This window comes from Portunus trituberculatus, chromosome 38 (assembly GCF_017591435.1).
Source record: "Portunus trituberculatus isolate SZX2019 chromosome 38, ASM1759143v1, whole genome shotgun sequence".
Lineage (NCBI taxonomy): Eukaryota > Metazoa > Arthropoda > Malacostraca > Decapoda > Portunidae > Portunus > Portunus trituberculatus.
The window spans coordinates 1,635,657-1,656,407 of record NC_059292.1 but is presented as its reverse complement, the minus strand read 5'-3'; the positions used below and the strand labels follow the sequence as shown (position 1 = coordinate 1,656,407).

General features: G+C 42.6%; 1 protein-coding gene across 3 annotated transcripts in view; it reads right to left on the bottom strand.

The window, feature by feature from the left end:
• The window catches only part of LOC123515233 (vascular endothelial growth factor receptor 1-like), a 124,845-nt gene extending 104,362 nt beyond the window's left edge, over nucleotides 1–20,483 (bottom strand). For 2 of the 3 annotated variants that reach the window (XR_006677838.1, XM_045273796.1), the window contains exons 1-4: nucleotides 20,345–20,483; nucleotides 9,949–10,034; nucleotides 4,491–4,615; nucleotides 1,883–1,945 (exon numbers count right to left, since the gene is read on the bottom strand). Coding sequence is in view for 2 of the 3 variants with exons in the window: in XM_045273796.1 (XP_045129731.1) it covers nucleotides 1,883–1,945; nucleotides 4,491–4,615; nucleotides 9,949–9,994 (234 nt within the window). In the remaining variant the exon portion in view is untranslated. Of the gene's footprint in view, nucleotides 1–1,882; nucleotides 1,946–4,490; nucleotides 4,616–5,911; nucleotides 6,161–9,948; nucleotides 10,035–20,344 lie in introns of those variants that run through there. The other variant, XM_045273797.1, reaches the window with a different exon arrangement.
• Between the last annotated feature and the right edge of the window lie 268 nt (nucleotides 20,484–20,751).

Sequence of the window (20,751 nt, the reverse complement as noted above, 5' to 3'; positions counted from 1 at the left end):
AGAGTGGAGTTCCACAGGGATCAGTGTTGGCACCAGTAATGTTCGCGGTCTACATAAATGACATGGTGGATGGGGTGTCCAGTTATGTGAGCCTATTTGCAGACGATGCAAAATTGTTAAGAAAAGTGAGATGTGACAAAGATTGCGAACTACTCCAGGAAGACTTGGACAGAATATGGAAATGGAGCTGTACATGGCAAATGGAGTTCAACACGACAAAATGCAAGAAATTAGAGTTTGGCAAGAGTGAAAGAAGAATCAGGAGTATGTACAAGATAGGAAATGAAGACATAAAACCAGTCATGAAGAAAAAGACCTTGGGGTGACAATTACCAATGACCTATCGCCAGAGAGACATATAAACAAAATAATTGGAGAAGTATTGAACTTATTGAGGAACATAAGAGTGGCGTTTGTATATTTAGATGAAGAAATGATGAAGAAAATAATTACTGCAATGATAAGACCAAGGCTTGAATATGCAACAATACAGTGGGCTCGAACTTAAAGAAACACATAAGGAAACTAGAGAAAGTACAGAGGGCTGCAACAAAAATGGTGCCTGACTTAAGAGATTTGACTTATGAAGACAGACTGAACAGAATGCAACTTCCGACCCTGGAAAACAGAAGAGAAAGGGGAGACCTGATAGCAATATACAGAGTGATGATTGGCATGGAAAAATGGATAGGGAAGATCTGTGTATGTGGAATGAAAGAATGTCGAGAGGGCATGGGAAAAACTAAAAATGGCCACTTATAGGAGAGATGTGAAAAAAATATAGCTTCCCTCATAGAAGGGTGGAAGCATGGAATAGTTTAGACGTGGAAGTGGTCAACGCAAGGAATATTCATGATTTTAAGAAAAAGCTGGACATTAGTAGATATGGAGACGGGACAGTACGAGCATAGCTCCTTTCCCGTATGTTACAATTAGGTAAATACAATTAGGTAAATACACACACAGCGCTGGCTTCACAAGCCAGAGGACCAGGGTTCGATTTCCCGGCCAGGTGGAGATATTTGGGTGTGTCTCCTTTCACGTGTAGCCCCTGTTCACCTAGCAGTGAGTAGGTACGGGATGTAAATCAAGGAGTTGTGACCTTGTTGTCCCGGTGTGTGGTGTGTGCCTGGTCTCAGGCCTATCCAAAGATCGGAAATAATGAGCTCTGAGCTCATTCCGTAGGGTAACGTCTGGCTGTCTCGTCAGAGACTGCAGCAGATCAAACAGTGAAACACACACACACACACACACACACACACACACACACACACACACACACACACACACACACACACACACACACACACACACACACACACACATATATATATATATATATATATATATATATATATATATATATATATATATATATATAAATGTGGTAACAGTAGAGGACTGGGGCACTACATCTAAACATTCATTTTATGCTCTGCTAAGTACAGTAAAGTATAAAAAAAAAAAACTGTAATAAATAAATAAATAAATAAATAAATAAATAAATAAATACACAAATAAATAAATAAATAAATAAATAAATACATAAATAAATTAATTAATTGATCAATTAAAGTAAATTAAATCAATAAAACATCTGACTGATAAGGTTACTTTTTTGTGTTGAGCTGGTGGTGTAATTTTGTTGGAAATGTGCAAATAAACTACACATTTGCAGAGCTGCTCTAACCATATAAGGTAGAGTTGATTACACTGACAGTAATCACTTCCTACTTTCATTGCAAATACTAATTGTAGCATTTTTTTTCATTGAATAAAACAAGTTAACTAACACCAAATTTGCTTAAAAAAAATAAGTCTGGAGAAAACTCTTCAGTTTTCAGTTATATGTGACATATGTTCAATAGCTTGAAACACTTACTTTAAGAGTGGAGAGATGAGGCAAATCTGCACCCTCTTGTACTGTATTTGTAACATGCATTTGCTGAAAAAAAGTTCAATCAGTTGAGTAAATTCTTCATAATGACATGAGTTTTGTCTCAAATGTAACTGGAAAAGAAATATTATTAGACTGAAAATTAGGCATTTTTATCACCTCAAGAAAACTCAACATAAATTCAATTTGTAAATTGTTCACTATCTGGGAAAGAAGACCATTGCACAGTAAAAGACAACATGCATATCATGAGGCAGTTTCCATTTCAAATTCTACTTAGTATTTAGATCATGGATTCTGAACGTGAGGTTAGCAAACCCAAAGAGTTCACAAGAAGATTTCCAGGGGTAATTAGATGGCTGATCTAATAATATCCTTTGCAGTACCATTGCATATTGAGTTAGTACTAGTCACTAATGGGTCTTCAGGTAGATGGTATCATAACTGGGGATTCTTAGCAAGGAAAAGGTTGAGAACCTCTGATCTAGATGTTGGGCATATAAATCCTACATTAATCTCTTTGGGAGAAGACGCATAAAGCGTATTGACTAAGTCAATCTTAGACTCAAGTGATCATGAGAATGAAGAGATCTAGTTTATGTCCAGCAGTTTCCATAATCTAAAATTCAGTTATTCATGAAGCAGATACAGACTCTGACCCAAAAGCAAATCAGGTGAGGAGCTGTGCTTTGATCTTTGTTTTTCTGTCTGTGGTACAAGAATTATATGTCCAAGGGCTCTTAACAAGTCTTTGGGTATTTCTGGTATATGGTTGTGCATGATGTTGTCTCATGAATAAGAATAAAATGGGAATAAAATTGTAGTATTAATTTTGTGTTTGAATACAAATTGACCCTATTAAATAAGTTTTTCCAGAAATGAAATACTTTTCCATAATCCCTAATTTCCCTAATGCTTCTTGTACAAAATGACCAGGTTTGACAGTGAGGGAAATCCACATTTTGTAGTGTCAGCATCAGGGAAACTTCATTACCTTCCCTAACAACTTTTCTAATTGTCGTTTGCTCTCCATTATCCGAGGGATGTGTTTGTACAGTGCTCATTAAGGGTGGAGGTGGGGTAAAGAAGGGTAGAGGGGGCAAGGACTGGTAAAGACAGTGTTATACAGTACAGTGTAATGAGTCCCATGGAAGCTGACTTGGCAAGTGATGAGGTATAATATTTCCTGTTGAAATTCTTAGCAAAAATCTACCTGAAATCAATACAATGTAGAATGGAATCCTTTCTTTATCAATTCATAATTATTATATTTCTTTTGTATCTGGGAGATGAACTAAGGAGGGAAAAAGGGGATGCAAACAAATTCCATTCAAGTGCCAACTATTTATTTGGCAGAAAAGGCACAGAGCCATGTACTATGAAGCTGTGTTGGGCTACAAAAATATACTCTTTACTCTTGTGTTTGACTGATTGTTATATTTCATAATTACCTAGTTGATAAGTGTATTAAAAAGAAAAATATCAGTAAAAATGCAAAGAATTAAGGAAATATAAATAAAAACTGAGCAATAAAACCTAGAAAATAACAAAATAAAGGGAGAAAAGAAATAAAAGTCATTTAGAGAACATCAAGATGCATTTACAAACTGATGATGAAAACTCCAAGGGAGGGGGGCACTAAGATATGCAGTCACATATTCCACAGTTTATTTTTCTAATTAAAGAATCTCTCAAACCAACAATACTATATTGCTTTCCTTGTAATAAAATATCACATGTTGTGGTTTGGCCTACAAAATGGATATGTGTGTGTGTGTAATTCACTGTTTGATCTGTTTGATCTGCTGCAGTCTCTGACGAGACAGCCAGACATTACCCTACGGAACGAGCTCAGAGCTCATTATTTCCGATCTTCGGATAGGTCTGAGACCAGGCACACACCACACACCGGGACAACAAGGTCACAACTCCTCGATTTACATCCCGTACCTACTCACTGCTAGGTGAACAGGGGCTACACGTGAAAGGAGACACACCCAAATATCTCCACCCGGCCGGGAATCAACCCGGTCCTCTGGCTTGTGAAGCCAGCGCCTAACCACTGAGCTACCGTGTGTGTGTGTGTGTGTGTGTGTGTGTGTGTGTGTGTGTGTGTGTGTGTGTGTGTGTGTGTGTGTGTGTGTGTGTGTGTGTGATAATCCAGCCAATCCCACAAAGAAAACAGCAGTACTAGGGCTGAGGAAGACTTCTGACTTATCTTAGTAGCTCGTGAAACTGGAGTTGTAGGCAGAAGGAAACACAGAAGGATAACTCAAAATCTACCAGTAACCAGTAAAAAGAATGAAAACACAAGTAAACATGGTGCTAGACAGTAAAGATAAGCTACATTTAGATGTAACTGGATGTTTTCCAAATCAAATGAGAAAAAAAAAAAAAGATTATTATGACTGAAATATGCCACGCTTATATATATATATATATATATATATATATATATATATATATATATATATATATATATATATATATACTGTGGATATCAAAAAATGAAAAAATATATAATTCAATATGATTAAGAAAATAATATTGATTAATCATATTAAGTTTACTAGTCTATATAAAAAATACTGACATCAGTAGTGTTCCACTTCACTGCCTTGGAGCCTCGGCAGTGCAGGATCAGGTCACTATCCTCCTCCACATTTAGTATTTCTTCACTGTCAATTTGTGGTGGTCTGATGCTCCACACTGCTGGAACTGAATTAAAGGTGGAAATGCTACTTCTTTACAGAATTTGTTATCAGAAACATGTAATGATAATAATAATAATAATAATAATAATAATAATAATAATAATGATAATAATAATAGTAATAATAACAATAATAATAATAGAACAATGATAATAATAACAATAATGTAAAAAAAAAAAAAAATAAAAAAATAATAATAATAATGAAAATCCCTCAAAATATGATAATCACATGAGATATACAACTCTTAACCTCACCTGCTGCTAACTTAATATAAACCATGAAAGATTACACATATTTTATATCTAAGAACATTTCCTTCTATCTCTGGTAGGAGCAGTTGGTAGTGGCGTTAGTTATGGTGCATGTTAGTCTGACTGGAGTATCAGCATAAGCCCAATCCTTGCTTGCATTTGGTGGCTTTACCAGATAAGTCAACCAGGTGGGTTAACTAGTCTAACTTCACGTAATTTTACCTTACTGTCTCCCCCTCCCCAAAGGCGGATTTAAGAATTTGGGGATCATAGACAAAGGTAGGCATGGGGGGTTCCCCCACGCACCTAATCCAAAATAGTGGGGTATGAAGAGGGAGCCCGTTTTCTTTATATATCTATAGGGGGGCCCGAAACACACTTCTTAGGATAATCATTCAGCAGGCATTTTAGCAAATGAATTTTAATAAAAAAAAAATAAATAGTGTGTGCAAATAATAAAACCTCTGTTAACCAGAAGTGTATGAGGAGTTTCATGAGCGCCCCAGAAACTCGTGGCCCTAGGCAACCGCCTAGTGTTCCCGAATGGTAACATATATGATCCGTAGAGAATCACTGCAGCCCTATACCAAGACCAAAACTACTGTAGCCTCTCACGAAATTAAGAAATAACTACGAAATGCCCACCGAGAAGACCTCATGCTGCTGAGTGGGTTTTGCGAGAGAAAATTAGGAATCCTGGCTGATGAGGGTGTACCAGCTGTACAACACTGGTCCAAGTCTGAACTGTGAACAATTCATGATGGCTTTCACTATAGACCCTTGACTGGTAAAAAAAAAAGTGAATGGCAGATCAGCCACGAGATGGTGGAATAATGCATTGCCAACATTCCTTGACCCTGTCCTGAGGATATGCCTAGCTACCTCATTGTAGAAAAAAAAAAATTTAGTAATTATATGTTTTTAATCTTGTTTATCTGCAGCTCTCAAAATTTCTGTGAAATAAGATTTTCTGGGAAACATCCATGGAACACTTCCTCTTACACTGTCCCCGCTTCCACTCCCACCGTGTTGTGCTCCGTGATCACCTTGTTGCCTTGGGTGTGTCTACCTTTGACTTGCCCACCCTGCTGGCGGCGGCGGGCGTCCACTCCTCACACCAAGCTGCGGTTCTCCGCCTCACCTGCGTCTTCCTGAAGAAGTGTGGACAACTACCCCGCCTGTGATCACAACAACAACAACAACATCCATGGATATTATAATACCACCATATCTCCGCTAATTAGTATCAATGATTCTTGGTTGGTTGGTATGTTCCGACAATTCCGATGGTTATTCGTTAATTACATGGCATAATACGTTCCTTCGCAGAGCAATACAAGATATAGGTACACGTTACGTAGTGCTTTATGATTTACCGTAAGACAATTACAAGTGTTATAAATCGTTTTGAGCATGAATGAATATTAAAAATAGGTTGAATACAGAAATTATTATTCGGAGTTATAGAGTAGTATAATATAATCACGTTGATAGAAATGACATAGGGGTAGGAACTATAAAGCCTCCCGCCGCCGCGTTAGAGGCAACATTGAGGTTCAACTCAGGTTACACAACTTACACTCTGAAAGTCGCAAGGGAGCATGGAAGGATCGTTTCTTGGGACTGAAAACATTGGGGATTGAGCCCAGACCTTATATGGAAGTCTAGGAGATCCTTCCCAGAAAAAAAAAAAAAAAATTACTTCTGTCCCTTCTTTAGCCTTATGGTGACTTCAAAATGTGTAAAAATTGAATGATGTACAACTACAAGTTCTTTACTCTTTAGTGGCTCGTTAACGTACAGTTCTGTTATCTTTCTTCTGAATTTGAATTATCCGGGGCTAAAGAAAAAAACATTAGGGGCTAAATCCTCAGATGCCCAGGCCAGGTGACGCCATTCGGGTGTAGGACGGTGGTTGTGAATGCTACTGTAGTACATATATCTACTGCTTGGCTGTCATCCACAAAACTTTCGATCCTGGGGACACACCTTCACTTTTATTGACGCAATGTGGACTTTGTAAAGATCATCCACAACAACCTTTACACGAGGTAAGTACGCTGTGTATTATAGTCCGTTTCATCTATGAAGTCCGTTCTAGGTGTGGCAAATCCCAAAATTCCCATGAGTGCGACGTTTTCATTTCGACCACCAATTATCAGATTAAAATTGTATACCTACCTGCCTATCCGCAAGCCTCTCTCTCTCTCTCTCTCTCTCTCTCTCTCTCTCTATATTATATATGATTTATATCCTATTTATTTATTATTAAAAAAAAAAAAATTCCCACACCACCTACATGAAGTAAAAAGGGTTGTAGTTTCCATCTTGTTTGGTAGCCAGAGAAAATGAGGCGTGAGCCGAGACACTTCACCTGACTCGAACCAGGTGAGGGACCCAAGAGGACACGCTGACCAACACATAATAGCAACATTGGAAAAGCCTCTGCCATAAGTCACAGAATTTTTATAAATCGTTGTTAGAATCCTAAACATCGATACTCACTGTACTATGTGGATTCCTTTACTATATACAGCATACATGAAATATCACTTTCAAAATTAATAGTACATGGATGGAAAATAAAAGAGAGAGAGACACATGTAAGAAGATTGATTTGGCAGTATGGCTAGAGGTAAACGACGTGACCTGCCCCACCCTGAACGGACTTCATAGATGGAACAGACTATGTACAGTATAATGTAGAGACGCCAGCACTTGACTCCCTTCCAATTCTGGCTATATAATTTCTCAGAAGCAATACCTGGTAGCCCCACACCAGATAAAGGGCTCAGTTTTCCTTTGGTTCAACCACCTCAAAAACTAATCCTTTAGGCTTCACCCATTTGATCAGACGTGGTCCTGGCTACTTTTACGCCCTGGGCGAACCCTCCACCGGACGCCCTCCGCCCCCTCAAAAAAAAAAAAAAAAACCCACCGCCGAACCCCAACAATGAATGTGAGACTCACAGGCGAAAGTTGTTACCCCGCCCCCCCTTCTCCTTGACTTCTCTTCTGACACACAACCTGTATACATGACCCAGGAGTAAGTTGACGTGATACTAGGGGTGCCCCAGCGACCACTTCTCTAACTTCACGTGGAAGTTAGCGGTATTAGTGTAGAAAACTGGCGATTTTTTTTTTTTTTTTTTTTTTTTTTGGGGTGGGGATGGCGTTCGTGCATCCTTAAGTAGACTGTGCCCTGGGCGGTCGCCCACATTGCCCATAGCAAAAACCGTCCCTGCATTTGACCTTCCCTCCCCTTGATCAGAGCGTTACCACGTCATCTCCCGCGCCGCCACCCTCCTCACGCACGCACTCGCGCGCGCACACACACACACACACACACACACACACACACACACACACACACACACACACACACCCGAAGATCGGTCTATGAGCTCTGAGCTCGCTCCGTAATGGGGAAGACTGGCTGGGTGACCAGCAGGCAACCGAGATGAATTACACACACACACCCCGCGTAATGTAGTGATTAGCAGGCTCGTCTCACAATCGAGAGGGCCCGGGTTCAACTCCCGGGAAGCGGCGAGGCAAATGGGCAAACCTCTTAATGTGTAGCCCCTGTTGACCTAGCAGTAAATAGGTACGGGATGTAACTCGAGGGGTTGTGGCCTCGCTTTCCCGGTGTGTGGAGTGTGTTGTAGTCTCAGTCCTACCCGAAGATCGGTCTATGAGCTCTGAGCTCGCTCCGTAATGGGAAAGGCTGGCTGGGTGATCAGCAGACGACAGTGTGTAGTGATTAGTGATTAGCAAACTCAGCTCAACCGAAAAGGCCTGGGTTCGAATCCCGGCGGCCTTAATGTGTAGTCCCTGTTCACCCAGCAACAAGTAGGTACGGGATGTAACTCGAGGGGTTGTGGTCTCGCTTTCCCGGTGTGTGGAGTGTGTTGTGGTCTCAGTCCTACCCGAAGATCGGTCTATGAGCTCTGAGCTCGCTCCGTAATGGGGAAGACTGGCTGGGTGACCAGTGGGCGACTGAGGTGAATAATTACACACACACACACACACACACACACACACACACACACACACACACACACACACACACACACCACGTAGTATTGTGGTTACTAACTTGGTTAGCACACTCGGCTCTTAACCGAGAGACCCGGGTTCGAGTTCCGCGCGCATTTTTCCCAAGTCTGGAAGATTCTTTACGTGGGGAGAAATAAGAGCCATCACCTAGCGACTTGAGCTGGCCAAATGTTGACAGCTGCTGACGTCACTAAACACCATATCTTGCTTATGCATAGATGAAAATTTTACCTTCAAAGTTAATAATACATAATATTTTAGCATCCACTGAAGACGTTATCGATAACTGATGCAGTACAACGCATCAGTTTCGCTATATTTTGAAGGGTGTGATGCCTCCGTGTGTCTGGTAAAACTCACTCACAGGCATATTAATAATATCATTTCCGTTCCGTGGCTGAATCAATCAAAGGAAAACTGAAGCCTTCACCTGGTGTGGGGCTACCAGGTGTTACTACTGATAAATTATTGACAACAGAGCAGCTTGGTTGATTATGGAAATATTCTATGAATTGCATATATTAGTTCCTCTAATATCCACTTTAATTCATCCACATGTCCAGAAACTGCATCTATTTTGGATATTGCCAGACCAGTTACTTTTTGTTACTTACCATGCAGATAATGATAAGGAAAATGGTTAGGTAGTAGTAGCCTACTGTAATACAGTATTACCTTCTTCCGTCTCACCTGCTTCACCCACTGATCACGAGCACGTGCACCGACAATCACCAGTCATCTCCTAATGCGAGCTCAGAGTTCATTGTTACCAATCTTCGGGTAACACTGTGATCTCACGCACCACACTCCCAATCCCCCACTCAAGTAACTGCCGCGCTTGTCAGCGGAAGAATCTCAGAGCTGACCAGCCTCTAGTGGGGCTCCAAACATGCTAACCATGACAGCCAACACAGGCTCTCTTTACCACTGAGCTACGAGGCAGTGTGTGTGTGTGTGTGTGTGTGTGTGTAATTTAAGTATGTCTTAATATTATATATAAACGAATTTCAATGGACTGCCTTACCTTGGCAACACAGCAGTAGCAGAGGGAATAAAAGCTTCCTCTTCATTGTCCTAAGCCCCACTCACCGTGGTCAGCATGAAGCCAGCCTGGAGGGAACAAACACAGGGTAACAGTAGGTAGAGTTTGAGAATTACTAAAACAAAATCTTTCTACAATCTCAGTATGAATGAATTTCACACGAAGAAATTGGTTAGTAAATTGATAAAGTAATCAATTATCAGTCGATTTTTTAAACGTGGGGTTAGTAATTACTAATACCAATGTGGCTGTTTCTTGGTACGTTCTGTTTTTTAAACGTTGGTGTTAGTATAAAGGCGGCGTCACACTAGCACTTTTCCGTCTTCTTTTTTGTCAATTTTCTGACGACTGTCAACTTTTGCAGACGGTGGCCGTCACACATAAGCTTGCTTCCGCTTTGCTGCGCTTGTCGATTGTAAACAAACATGGTTCCTCATTCACCCCAGCAAGCCGCGGCTTTTTTGCATCTTAAAATGTGTCTAAGGAGGAGGAAACGAATGTTTCCCTCAAACTACACGTGACTGCATCATATGCTGCGCTTTTCATGCCTTTCTTGCTGTAATCAGCTGTTCTGTGATCCCAAAGGCAACGGTGACCTCTAATGCTCTCTATGAGAAATTCTTCAGTGTTTTGTCCACTGACAGATAACATGACTGCTCATCTTGGCCAGCTACTTGGAAGTTGCCTTGGAAATATTCAAAAGCGTCACATATTTGCACTCCCTAGGAAATGTACACAAACAACTGAGGAACTTTTCATTGCTAGGCTAGAAAAAAAAATATGTATACAAATAAATATTCATCAACTTATTCAAATTTCTTCTATCACGATAATAGCATTCTTTCGTTTAACACAAAATATTTTTTTAATAAGTGTTAATTAGAAACCATAGTTCTTATTTTGACTAAAAATTGGCGTTAGACGAAAACAATGCCTTTCGTCTGACTCAAGACGAAAGAGAGAATTGACAAAAGAGAAGGGTAAAAAAAAAAAAAAAAAAAAAACGACGGAAATCGCCTGAGACGACGGAAAATGTGCTAGTGTAACGCCGTCTTAACCTAACAATAAAAGGCGTTTTCAGTAGAGTCACCGCAAGGCCAAACATGTTTGAGTTCAAACTGAACAGGACAGTGCTGAGGACACCGTCGGTGGTGCCAGACGACCGTGTCACTGTGATCTCAATCCCTGGGAGATCACAATGAGAGTCACCTGAGCCAGCACTGTGGTCAAGACGTAAACACAGCAGCATGGTGGAAGAGTTTGGGGATTTATTCCTTGATGGGGAGTATTATAGCACACCAGTGTTTCATCATTTGTATATGCTGAGGGCCGAGCAGCGCAATACTCATAAAAACAACAGGTCTTCAGTCCTTGCAAGTGGTTTAATCTACGCTGGCTTGTTTTGAAGGTGTTCCATTTTAGATGTATGGCTGCGGTTTTCTGACGCCTGTATAATTGAATTACGTCAATACTTAGCAGATAATCTATTTTACCATCATTCACTACTTTATGATATAAGGATTTGCAACAATATTATAATTTTTTCACCTAATAATAGAAAAGTAACTCTTTTATTGTATCGAAGTCACGATTGGAAGAATGGAATCGGACAACATCCACAACAGGGACGGATAGATGCGACATGTCACCAGCTACCACCAGCTCCTTAATTTATTTCACGCCGTATTTTTGATATCGGTTCTCTCCAGTATACCGCGCAATATGTAAACGTAAATCTACATCTACAGTACCCACTTCTTCTATGGCCTAATATGCGTCTTATTATTAAGTTTTATTCGAAATGTAACTCCTTCTTGATCTCATTCCATGAGGTTGATGGGGTTTGCTCTTGCCTCCGTTTGCCCCCAGCCGCGCTGCTACTGAAAACTCCATTAATTCGGCTCTTAATACTCTCAAAGGGCCAGAAATCCAGATTTTTAAGGCCAAAAAAATAATAATTAAAATCAGGAAAAAAAATTAAAGTTTCACAGAGTATGTTTTTTGCAGTTGAATTCTTTATTTTCTTTCATTTATATGGAAATACAGAACAGTGTTTGATATGCATACTTTATGTACTGAAAAGAGATAAAACAGTATGCTGAAAATATGTAATATTCCTGTGTTTTTTAACTGTTGTGTTTGGTGTGTTTTGTTAGCGTTGAGTACTGCACAGTGAGATAGTAATATGCGTACATACTGTACCTGTTCGGTGCTCTACACATGGATTACTTCTGCATATTAATGGTAAATACAAACACAATGTTTTTGTAAGTAATTTTTTATTTATTTGCCAATTTTGAGTGCAATGAATTTTTTTTAAGTGTTATCCAGAAATCTGGAATTCTCATGAAAGGAAAAACACATATCTAAGCAAGTTTAATAAGTTAATTGGAAATTATAAACATAAACAATTACCAAAACAACAGGCCTAGATTTTAGAATGGAAGCTATGTTACAAATATAGCAGAAGCAGGCAAGCAAAAGCAAACAAATATCATGCAGGTTTATACTGATTTGTACAGGTCTCAACCAAATCAAGTATACTACGATCCCCATGTTATACACCAGTACTTACCTGTCATGATCTTTAGGAAAGCGATGGAAGACCAAGTGTGGGTGGGTGCCCTTTATCCTGCGACAAATAACACATGGATGCCCCACTCTAGTGTTCATTTTTGCGGATTTCTTGAGAACATGCGGCGTGTAACCTGTCACTGCTGTGGGCCCTCTTGTTTGAGTGTTGACACATGTAAACATGCAGACGGATCAACGGTGATGATCTTGATAAGCTGCAACAGCAGCGCCATCGCGTGAGTGAACCGCAAACAAGAAGAGTTGCCAGTTTGCCTAGGCTAAACGGTAAATTGACGCTTTCCAGTCCTGTTTATTTACATAGTCTTTGCCTAAACACTAAACAAGAGAAAATCAGAAGTGATTTGGAGTGAACACGCCTACTCAGTGGGTACTGAGGGAGGTCTAGGCCCGTTTTGCCAGCCAGAAACAAGCCAGGAGAAGACAGAAAATAAGCGTCCGTGCCTGGGTTTGGTGGTGCCCCTTCCACAAAGCCTGCTGCTTCCTACATGGGCCCAGCACGAAGGACTATGCTCGTAGCAGGCACTGTTGAGGTGGAGGTAGGCGTGGCAGCCCTAGAGGACATGTAGATTGTTGAGGAGCCTTGTCCTGCAACATCTGGCAAGGAAAAATACTAGGAAAATGCTGCTGCTGACCAGATTCCCTGTCGAGATGTACCTGCCCCGGCCACCTCAGACCGTAAACAAAGGCGTCGTCTGTTCTTCCCTGTTGGCCATGGGAAGACAGCCAGTGAGCTTTTCAGCTGGTTTGCTGCCCTGCTGAAACAACACCCAGACCTGCAGCCACTCTACAAGGAGGGACGGAACCAGCCTTATATAACGGTCAGTACTGACTCCTCCTTTTACGCCACCCTGTTGAGTGAGGGTTTTCTGTGCCTGGTTATGGAGTGCCCTGGCGAGGAGGACACTCACCCTTTATTATCTATCCATGGAGTGGCGACCCACATCAATGTCAACCTGATAGAGGTACCAGCTGGATTCCATGGGCTGAAGAGGAGGATGGTGGGGCAGATGGCAAGGCCCCAACTGTTGGGAGTGGTGACAGGTAAGGTGCCCAGTGAGGTGCATCTCCTGGGCCTTGGACGTCGGCGTGTGGAGCGGTATACACCTGAACCTGACCTGTGCCGCCACTGTAGTCGCTGGGGACACAAGGAGTGGCGCTGCCAGTCTGCCCTCGCTGCAGGTACTGTGCTGGCCCCATAAGTCAGCACAGTGCCTGGATAAGATCAAGGAGGGCACCAAAATCCTCCTCGCTGCTGCAATTGTGGGGGTGACCACAACGCCCACTCCACCCTCTGCACTGTCAGGCCTCGGCCCCAAAGGGAGCCTGCCACGGATGAGGTGAGTCGGCCCAGGCTTGTGTTTCGCCAGGCTCCACCTCCCCAGACCAACGCCTGGGCGACGAAGCCCTCCTTCTCGGCCGCTGCCCCTCACCTGTCCCAGCCTTCCTGCCCCACCGCTGGCACTTCAACTACACCTGCCGTGTTCCCACCTTTGCTGCAGCGCACTGCTACAGTGCTCCCTGTGCCTCTAAACACAGTGTCCCAGGCAAGTATCACTCAGGAACTGCCTGGCACCGACGCTACCCAGCAGCTAATGGCATTGGTGACTGCACTAGCCGCCAAAGTGGACAATCTGACTGCAACAGTCTCTGGTCTTAGTACCGAGTTTGCTGCCTTCAAGAACCAGCAGCACACAGTATGCAGTGAGACCTCCACTGTGGCTCCAACCCCATCCCTAGCCAGCGGTGCTCAACAGGGCCAAGGAGAGAGTGCCATGTCTTAGCATAGCCTGTGCGACCCACCCACGAAAAGGACAAGGCCGCAGGGCAATGTGAAACTGCTGCTGCACCCACACCGAGGATGGATACCCCCGTCAAGCCAGTCAAGGGAGCCACACGACAGCCCCGGAGCCTCTCAGGGATGGTCCCTGCTCCCCTTGCTTCAGAGAGCAAGTCACCTGTGGCAGACTGTGAGGAGGATGCTGCAGGTGAATGGACACTGGTCAGCCGAAAGAAGAAGCGGTGCTACAGCCCAATCCCCAGCCCGGACTGCCAACCCCAAGCCGGACCAGGGACACCTGAAGACTGCCAGCCCCGAGCCAGACCAGGGACATCTGAAGACTGCCAGCTCCGAGCCAGACCAGGGACATCTGAAGATTGCCAGCCCCAAGCCAGACCAGGGACATCTGATGACAGCCATGCAGATGCTGATGGAGCAGATGTCTCGCCTGACACAGGAAGTGGATGGCCTGAAGACACAGATGCAACACCATCGCGATGAACGGTAAGACTTTCTGCACCCTAACATGGAATGTCAATGGTCTACATGCCCGTTTCACTGACTTACACTCTCATGTCCTTCTCCATAAGCCTGACATTATTGCCTTACAGGAGGTAGGGCCAAGGGTGCCTGAGCTGGGGGGTTATGCCTCCCACACCCTCAGATGTGGTGACAGCAGTAGTCGGGGGATGACCACTTACATTAAACATGGGATTCCAGTTAACTTCATGGAAATGGGGGTCACTGAGGGTATTGAATTTATTAGTTTGCTTGCACACTGTGGGTGAAATTATTTACTTTGTAAACATGTACATTCATGCTGGTGCCTTAAATATTGCAAAGTTTCCTGAATATGTTCTTGAAGAGCAAAGTGTTATCATGGGTGACCTTAATGCCAGGCATAAGGAATTAGGATGCCACCTCACCACCAATGTCAATGGTGTGCGCTGGAAGGCTTTCCTTGACACCACAGATACAGCTGTACTTACTGGGGACCACACACCCACACATGTTCAAGGAGGCAGACTTGATTATGTAGCCCTCATCAATATGGCGACATATACTGCCCAAACTTATCTTGTCAGGTCAGTGCTGAGCGACCACTTTGCCCTGGAGACGACCCTCCCGGTGCAGTCCGCCCCGGCAGTGCCCAGGAAGCGCTTGACGGTGCCACCATCCAGGATGACGGACCTCGTCGTCCATGTGGTGGTATGGTACGCTGGCCTGAAGGGCTCCTTTGCTAATGCAGAGGCATTGTACGACGGACTCCTGTACACCATCGAGAGATTCATCGCGACTCCAAGGGTTCCAGCAAGGGTCCATGCTCCACACCGCTGGACTTACGCTACCGACCTTGTCATTCTGAACTGCCAACAGACGCTTGCTGCCTACCAGAGACATTGGCAGCTCAACCCAGCAGACACAGAGTCACAGGATGCCATGGTTACCGTGGCTCGACACCTCACGGATCTGCAGCAGCAGGAAAGGAAGAAGTACTGGGTCTCCTTCCTGGACAAGGTGCGCAGGACCTGGTCCCTCCGGGAGGTGTGGCACCATGTCAACAGCGTCCGGGGCAAGTCCAGACGGCAGGTGTGTGACCCTGATCCTGTAGGCAGGACACGAGAACTCGTCTTGCAGTGGAAGGAAGCCTCATCCTTCTCTGGCCTTCCTGTGGAAGACCAGGAGGCGCTTGATCAGCAAAGACCACGAAGGATGGAGTTGCTTTGCCACAGTGTTCCTCTGCTGGACGACACCTGTGTGCCTATCACGCATGACGAACTCCTCTCGGCATTCAAGTTGGGCAAGTCAACAGCTCCTGGCGCCTTATGGTTCAGCCGCCAACTTATCCATCTATCCACCCATCCAACACTCCATCTGCATAACAGTTCACCTATCTAACTGTACCTACCCACACACCTCCCGCTCACTCATTTATCCACTCACCCCATCCACACACCAATTTCTTCACGTATTCATCCATATTCCTGTGAACCAACCCATCCATGCACCAGCTCGCCCACCCACCCACTCACATACTAACGCATCCATCTGCTCACCTATACTAAAAGAGAGAGAGAGAGAGAGAGAGAGAGAGAGAGAGAGAGAGAGAGAGAGAGAGAAAGAGAGAGGGGGGGGGAGTTGTGGACAAGTGGAGACGAGGAAGCGCACATGAAACAAATAACAGTTTAACGAATATATATGTATGGAAAAAGGAAAAAAAAAAAAAAAAAAACATCGTATATGTAATATATATAGTCGTGGCAATCACCATAACATCGTCTGGCAAATGTAAACAACAAATAAGCTTCCCGGTGTGCGCAGTGTTATGGCCTCTACAAATGACAATGACCTTTTGTCAGTCTGTTCCACCTGTCCGTACCGCCTCAGTATTACAAGTGCTCAGGACACATGCGGCGCCCATGCAGAGCTGCTTTGTCGCTTCATATTTCTTTTTTCTTTTTTTTCATAACCATGTTTCAAAGACTTCAAATCTTCCTTATATACCCCGAATGAATGTTCTTTATTGTTAAAATTTACAAGGAATCTCACATACATAGTGGTTTCAAGAAATGCATTTGAATCATGGAAACATCCTGCAAAACAATTAAAACATACGTGGCATGAATTTCTCTCTCTCTCTCTCTCTCTCTCTCTCTCTCTCTCTCTCTCTCTCTCTCTCTCTCTCTCTCTCTCTCTTGTACTTTAAGAAGGATCTGCAGATATGAAACCCCTTCCTTACAATCATGAATCTCTTTAAATTCTATCAAGACAGAATAACTTATAGTTATGAAACATCGATTGTAAAACACAACTCAGCTTTCGCAAATCTCTTCTAAAGAGTCACATAATCTCTAGTAGCGAATATTGTACGATCATGAGTTACAAATGACATAACGCAGTTTGTTGTGCCAAATACTTCCATTTGAATTTGACTGAATAACTCACACACCAAAGTGATTATATATATATATATATATATATATATATATATATATATATATATATATATATATATATATATATATATATATATATATAAGTACCTACATGGAAAATAAGGACAGTAATGAGAGAGAGAGAGAGAGAGAGAGAGAGAGAGAGAGAGAGAGAGAGAGAGAGAGAGAGAGAGAGAGGAAATAACAATGGCCTTGATGCGGGTTTGTCCATAGCCGAATTATCGACAGCCATACCCCCAGCAGTGCCTTGCTGAGCCCATCAAGACACCTAATTGGACTTATATGACTCATCCCGTGGCCAAACACTCACCAGGGTTGCCTACACCCTATAAGACGCCTCCGCTCCCTCGCACTGTGCACACACACACACACACACACACACACACGGTAGCTCAGTGGTTAGAGCGTTGGCTTCACAAGCCAGAGGACCGGGGTTCGATTCCCCGGCCGGGTGGAGATATTTGGGTGTGTCTCCTTTCACGTGTAGCCCCTGTTCACCTAGCAGTGAGTAGGTACGGGATGTAAATCGAGGAGTTGTGACCTTGTTGTCCCGGTGTGTGGTGTGTGCCTGGTCTCAGGCCTATCCGAAGATCGGAAATAATGAGCTCTGAGCTCGTTCCGTAGGGTAACGTCTGGCTGTCTCGTCAGAGACTGCAGCAGATCAAACAGTGAAACAGTGAAACACACACACACTGCACAAACATACTCTTAATAAGGTCACCATTACCATCATGCTACTGATCTCCTCCACTTACTGCTACTACTACTACTACTGTTACACATGTACTTTCATAAATGTAACAAATTTGAGGATAGGAAGAATGATTAATATATGGAAATAAATCCAGCAGCGTGATACCCAGCAACGTTATCATGTGAAGGTCGCCAGCCACCCATCACAGACCTTACTAGGTCACTGTTCCCTGGCTGGCAGGCAGGTCATCACCACCACAAAGTACCTTCGTGTGTGCATCCCGATGTAATACTTCATACTTCTCATCCCCGTCATAATGATACGTTCAACACAAAATTAATGTGGAGAGAGAGAGAGAGAGAGAGAGAGAGAGAGAGAGATAGCATCCTGTAACAGTAACTAATGGTTTAATTAATAGAGAGTTCAAAGAAAGCCATTGTGTGTGTTAATACATTCAGGTACTATGGTGCCAATGGTTCCAAAGAGTTGTTGTATTTCTTATCTCAAGGAATGTTTGTCTTCCACTGACCCAGTGGCATCGGTGTGTGTGTGTGTATTTATCTAGTTGTAGTTGTAGTTTTACAGGGCCTGGGCTTTATGCTCGTGTGGCCCCGTCTCCATATCTACACTTATCCAATCTTACTTTAAAAGTATGCGCACTCGTTGCAGACACTACTTCTTCATTTAAGCTGTTCCACGTCTCAATACATCTTTGTGTGTGTGTGTGTGTGTGTAGTGCTGTGGCATCGGTCCCTCTTAGCGTATTGGTAGTTTCAAATTGTAAATACCATCTCACAAGTACAGTATTGTGACATGAGGGCAGCGGGGGAGTGAGGGAGGACGGGGGGGGCGGGGGAGGAGGGCTTGAGTGCCTGTGGTGTAAGTAGTCGAAGCAGCAGCAGCAGCAGCATCAGGGCGGTCTCGTGGCATACGCTACAGTGACTACACGCTTATCGTAGATATATCTTGTGACGTCATTGGAGGACATCCGTTCTGCACGCCATGCCTCTATTTCATGAGCATGTACTAATCTCTAAGCACTAGTCTAAACCGTCTTCTCAACCATCCAACCAAAGCCTGTGTCACCGTGATCCCTGTGGTGTTGTGGTGCCTGCCACTGATTACCACAGCACAGTTTGCCGCACAGCTCTGGAGGTGACTGGAGGGGAGGTGATGCCCTGTGTACTGCATCCCTTCATGACGGAGAACATTAATTTTACAAGATTCACGTGAAACATTGCTTTTTGTTTTTCTTAAGAAGCAAATGATGGGTGGTTGAATTGGAGGTAGTGAATGTCAGGTTACAATGTTATAGCACCACCACAAGCACCGCAAATCATCACTCATGCACTCACTTCTCACTTGTCACACTCGTCAGCATCTCCAGTCTCGGCAGACTGGTGCAATTTTAATGGGTTATCTGAAATACTTTTATCTAATTATCTAGCTGTTTTGATGATCTCATTTCTAATTGCAGTTTATTTATTTATTTATTTATTTATCATTTTTTTTATTTATTATTATTATTATTATTATTATCATTATTATTATTATTATTAGAGAGAAAAGAAGCTACAGAACCTGAATCATTTTAGTTCTTGTAGTCTCTGAAGCCAGTTTGGAAACCTAGTGCTTCTCAGAATATTACCTGTATACATGACACTGTACTACGTCTACATTTACACATTTGCAACTCCACCGTCAAAAAACATCATCAAAGCAGTCCTTTACTATAGGTACTACTGTGCACATTACGAAAAACAATGAAAAAGAAACACAAAAAGAAAAATAAGGAAAACCAACAGACGGACGCAAAGAAAACACAACAACAACAACAATAACAGCAACAACAACAACAACAGTCAAAAGAAAGAAAAGAGGAAGAAAGGAAAACATATCCGTAGAAAGAATTGCTCACTTTTATGATTCCCGAGGTTTCTATGTAGGTCTTGTGTTATGAGTGATATTATATTTGTAAGAATCCTGTCAAAGTCTGCCTGCTCTTCCTTTGCGTTCCTTTATTACGTACTTGTTTATAACATCATCAGGTTTGGCGGGGCATGTTGTGGATGCTAAAGAGGAAGGGTTCAGGAAGAGATGAAATGGTGAATGCATAGGCTAACGTTGAAGAAAAAAAAGTATTGAAAAGACGAAAAAAAGACATGATACGGAGAGAGAAAAGACTGAGATTATAATGCCATCTCGAGGTGATTGAAAGAAAACCCATCTAGAGCCTCAAGAAACAAAATCTCTCTCTCTCTCTCTCTCTCTCTCTCTCTCTCTCTCTACAGCTGATGATAACTTAACTCACGCAGAACACTACACATTCGTATAATTGATGAAGGAAACACTCACCACGAAAATAGCTCTTCTCTGTGATACGCAATACTGTCAATCTCACGCTGAGAGTTGATGCCACAGCGATATAACCAGCACATTGACTCACTGCACCATCCTACTTCGCTCTTCCAACACACTGACGAGATAAAGTGGTTATGTGGTCGGCAAGGAATATACAGAGATGAAGTTTTGGTGAAGGTTAAAGTTTGGAGGACAGCGCGATGGTGCTGCCATCTGTTGGAAGCGAGTAATTTCATAGAAAACGTTATTAGGAGTAACTAAAAATTTCTCCCATGCTTCCTCCCCCTCCTCTTATTATATATATATATATATATATATATATATATATATATATATATATATATATATATATATATATATATATATATATATATATTGCTAGGACCCTCCTTCCGCTTCTT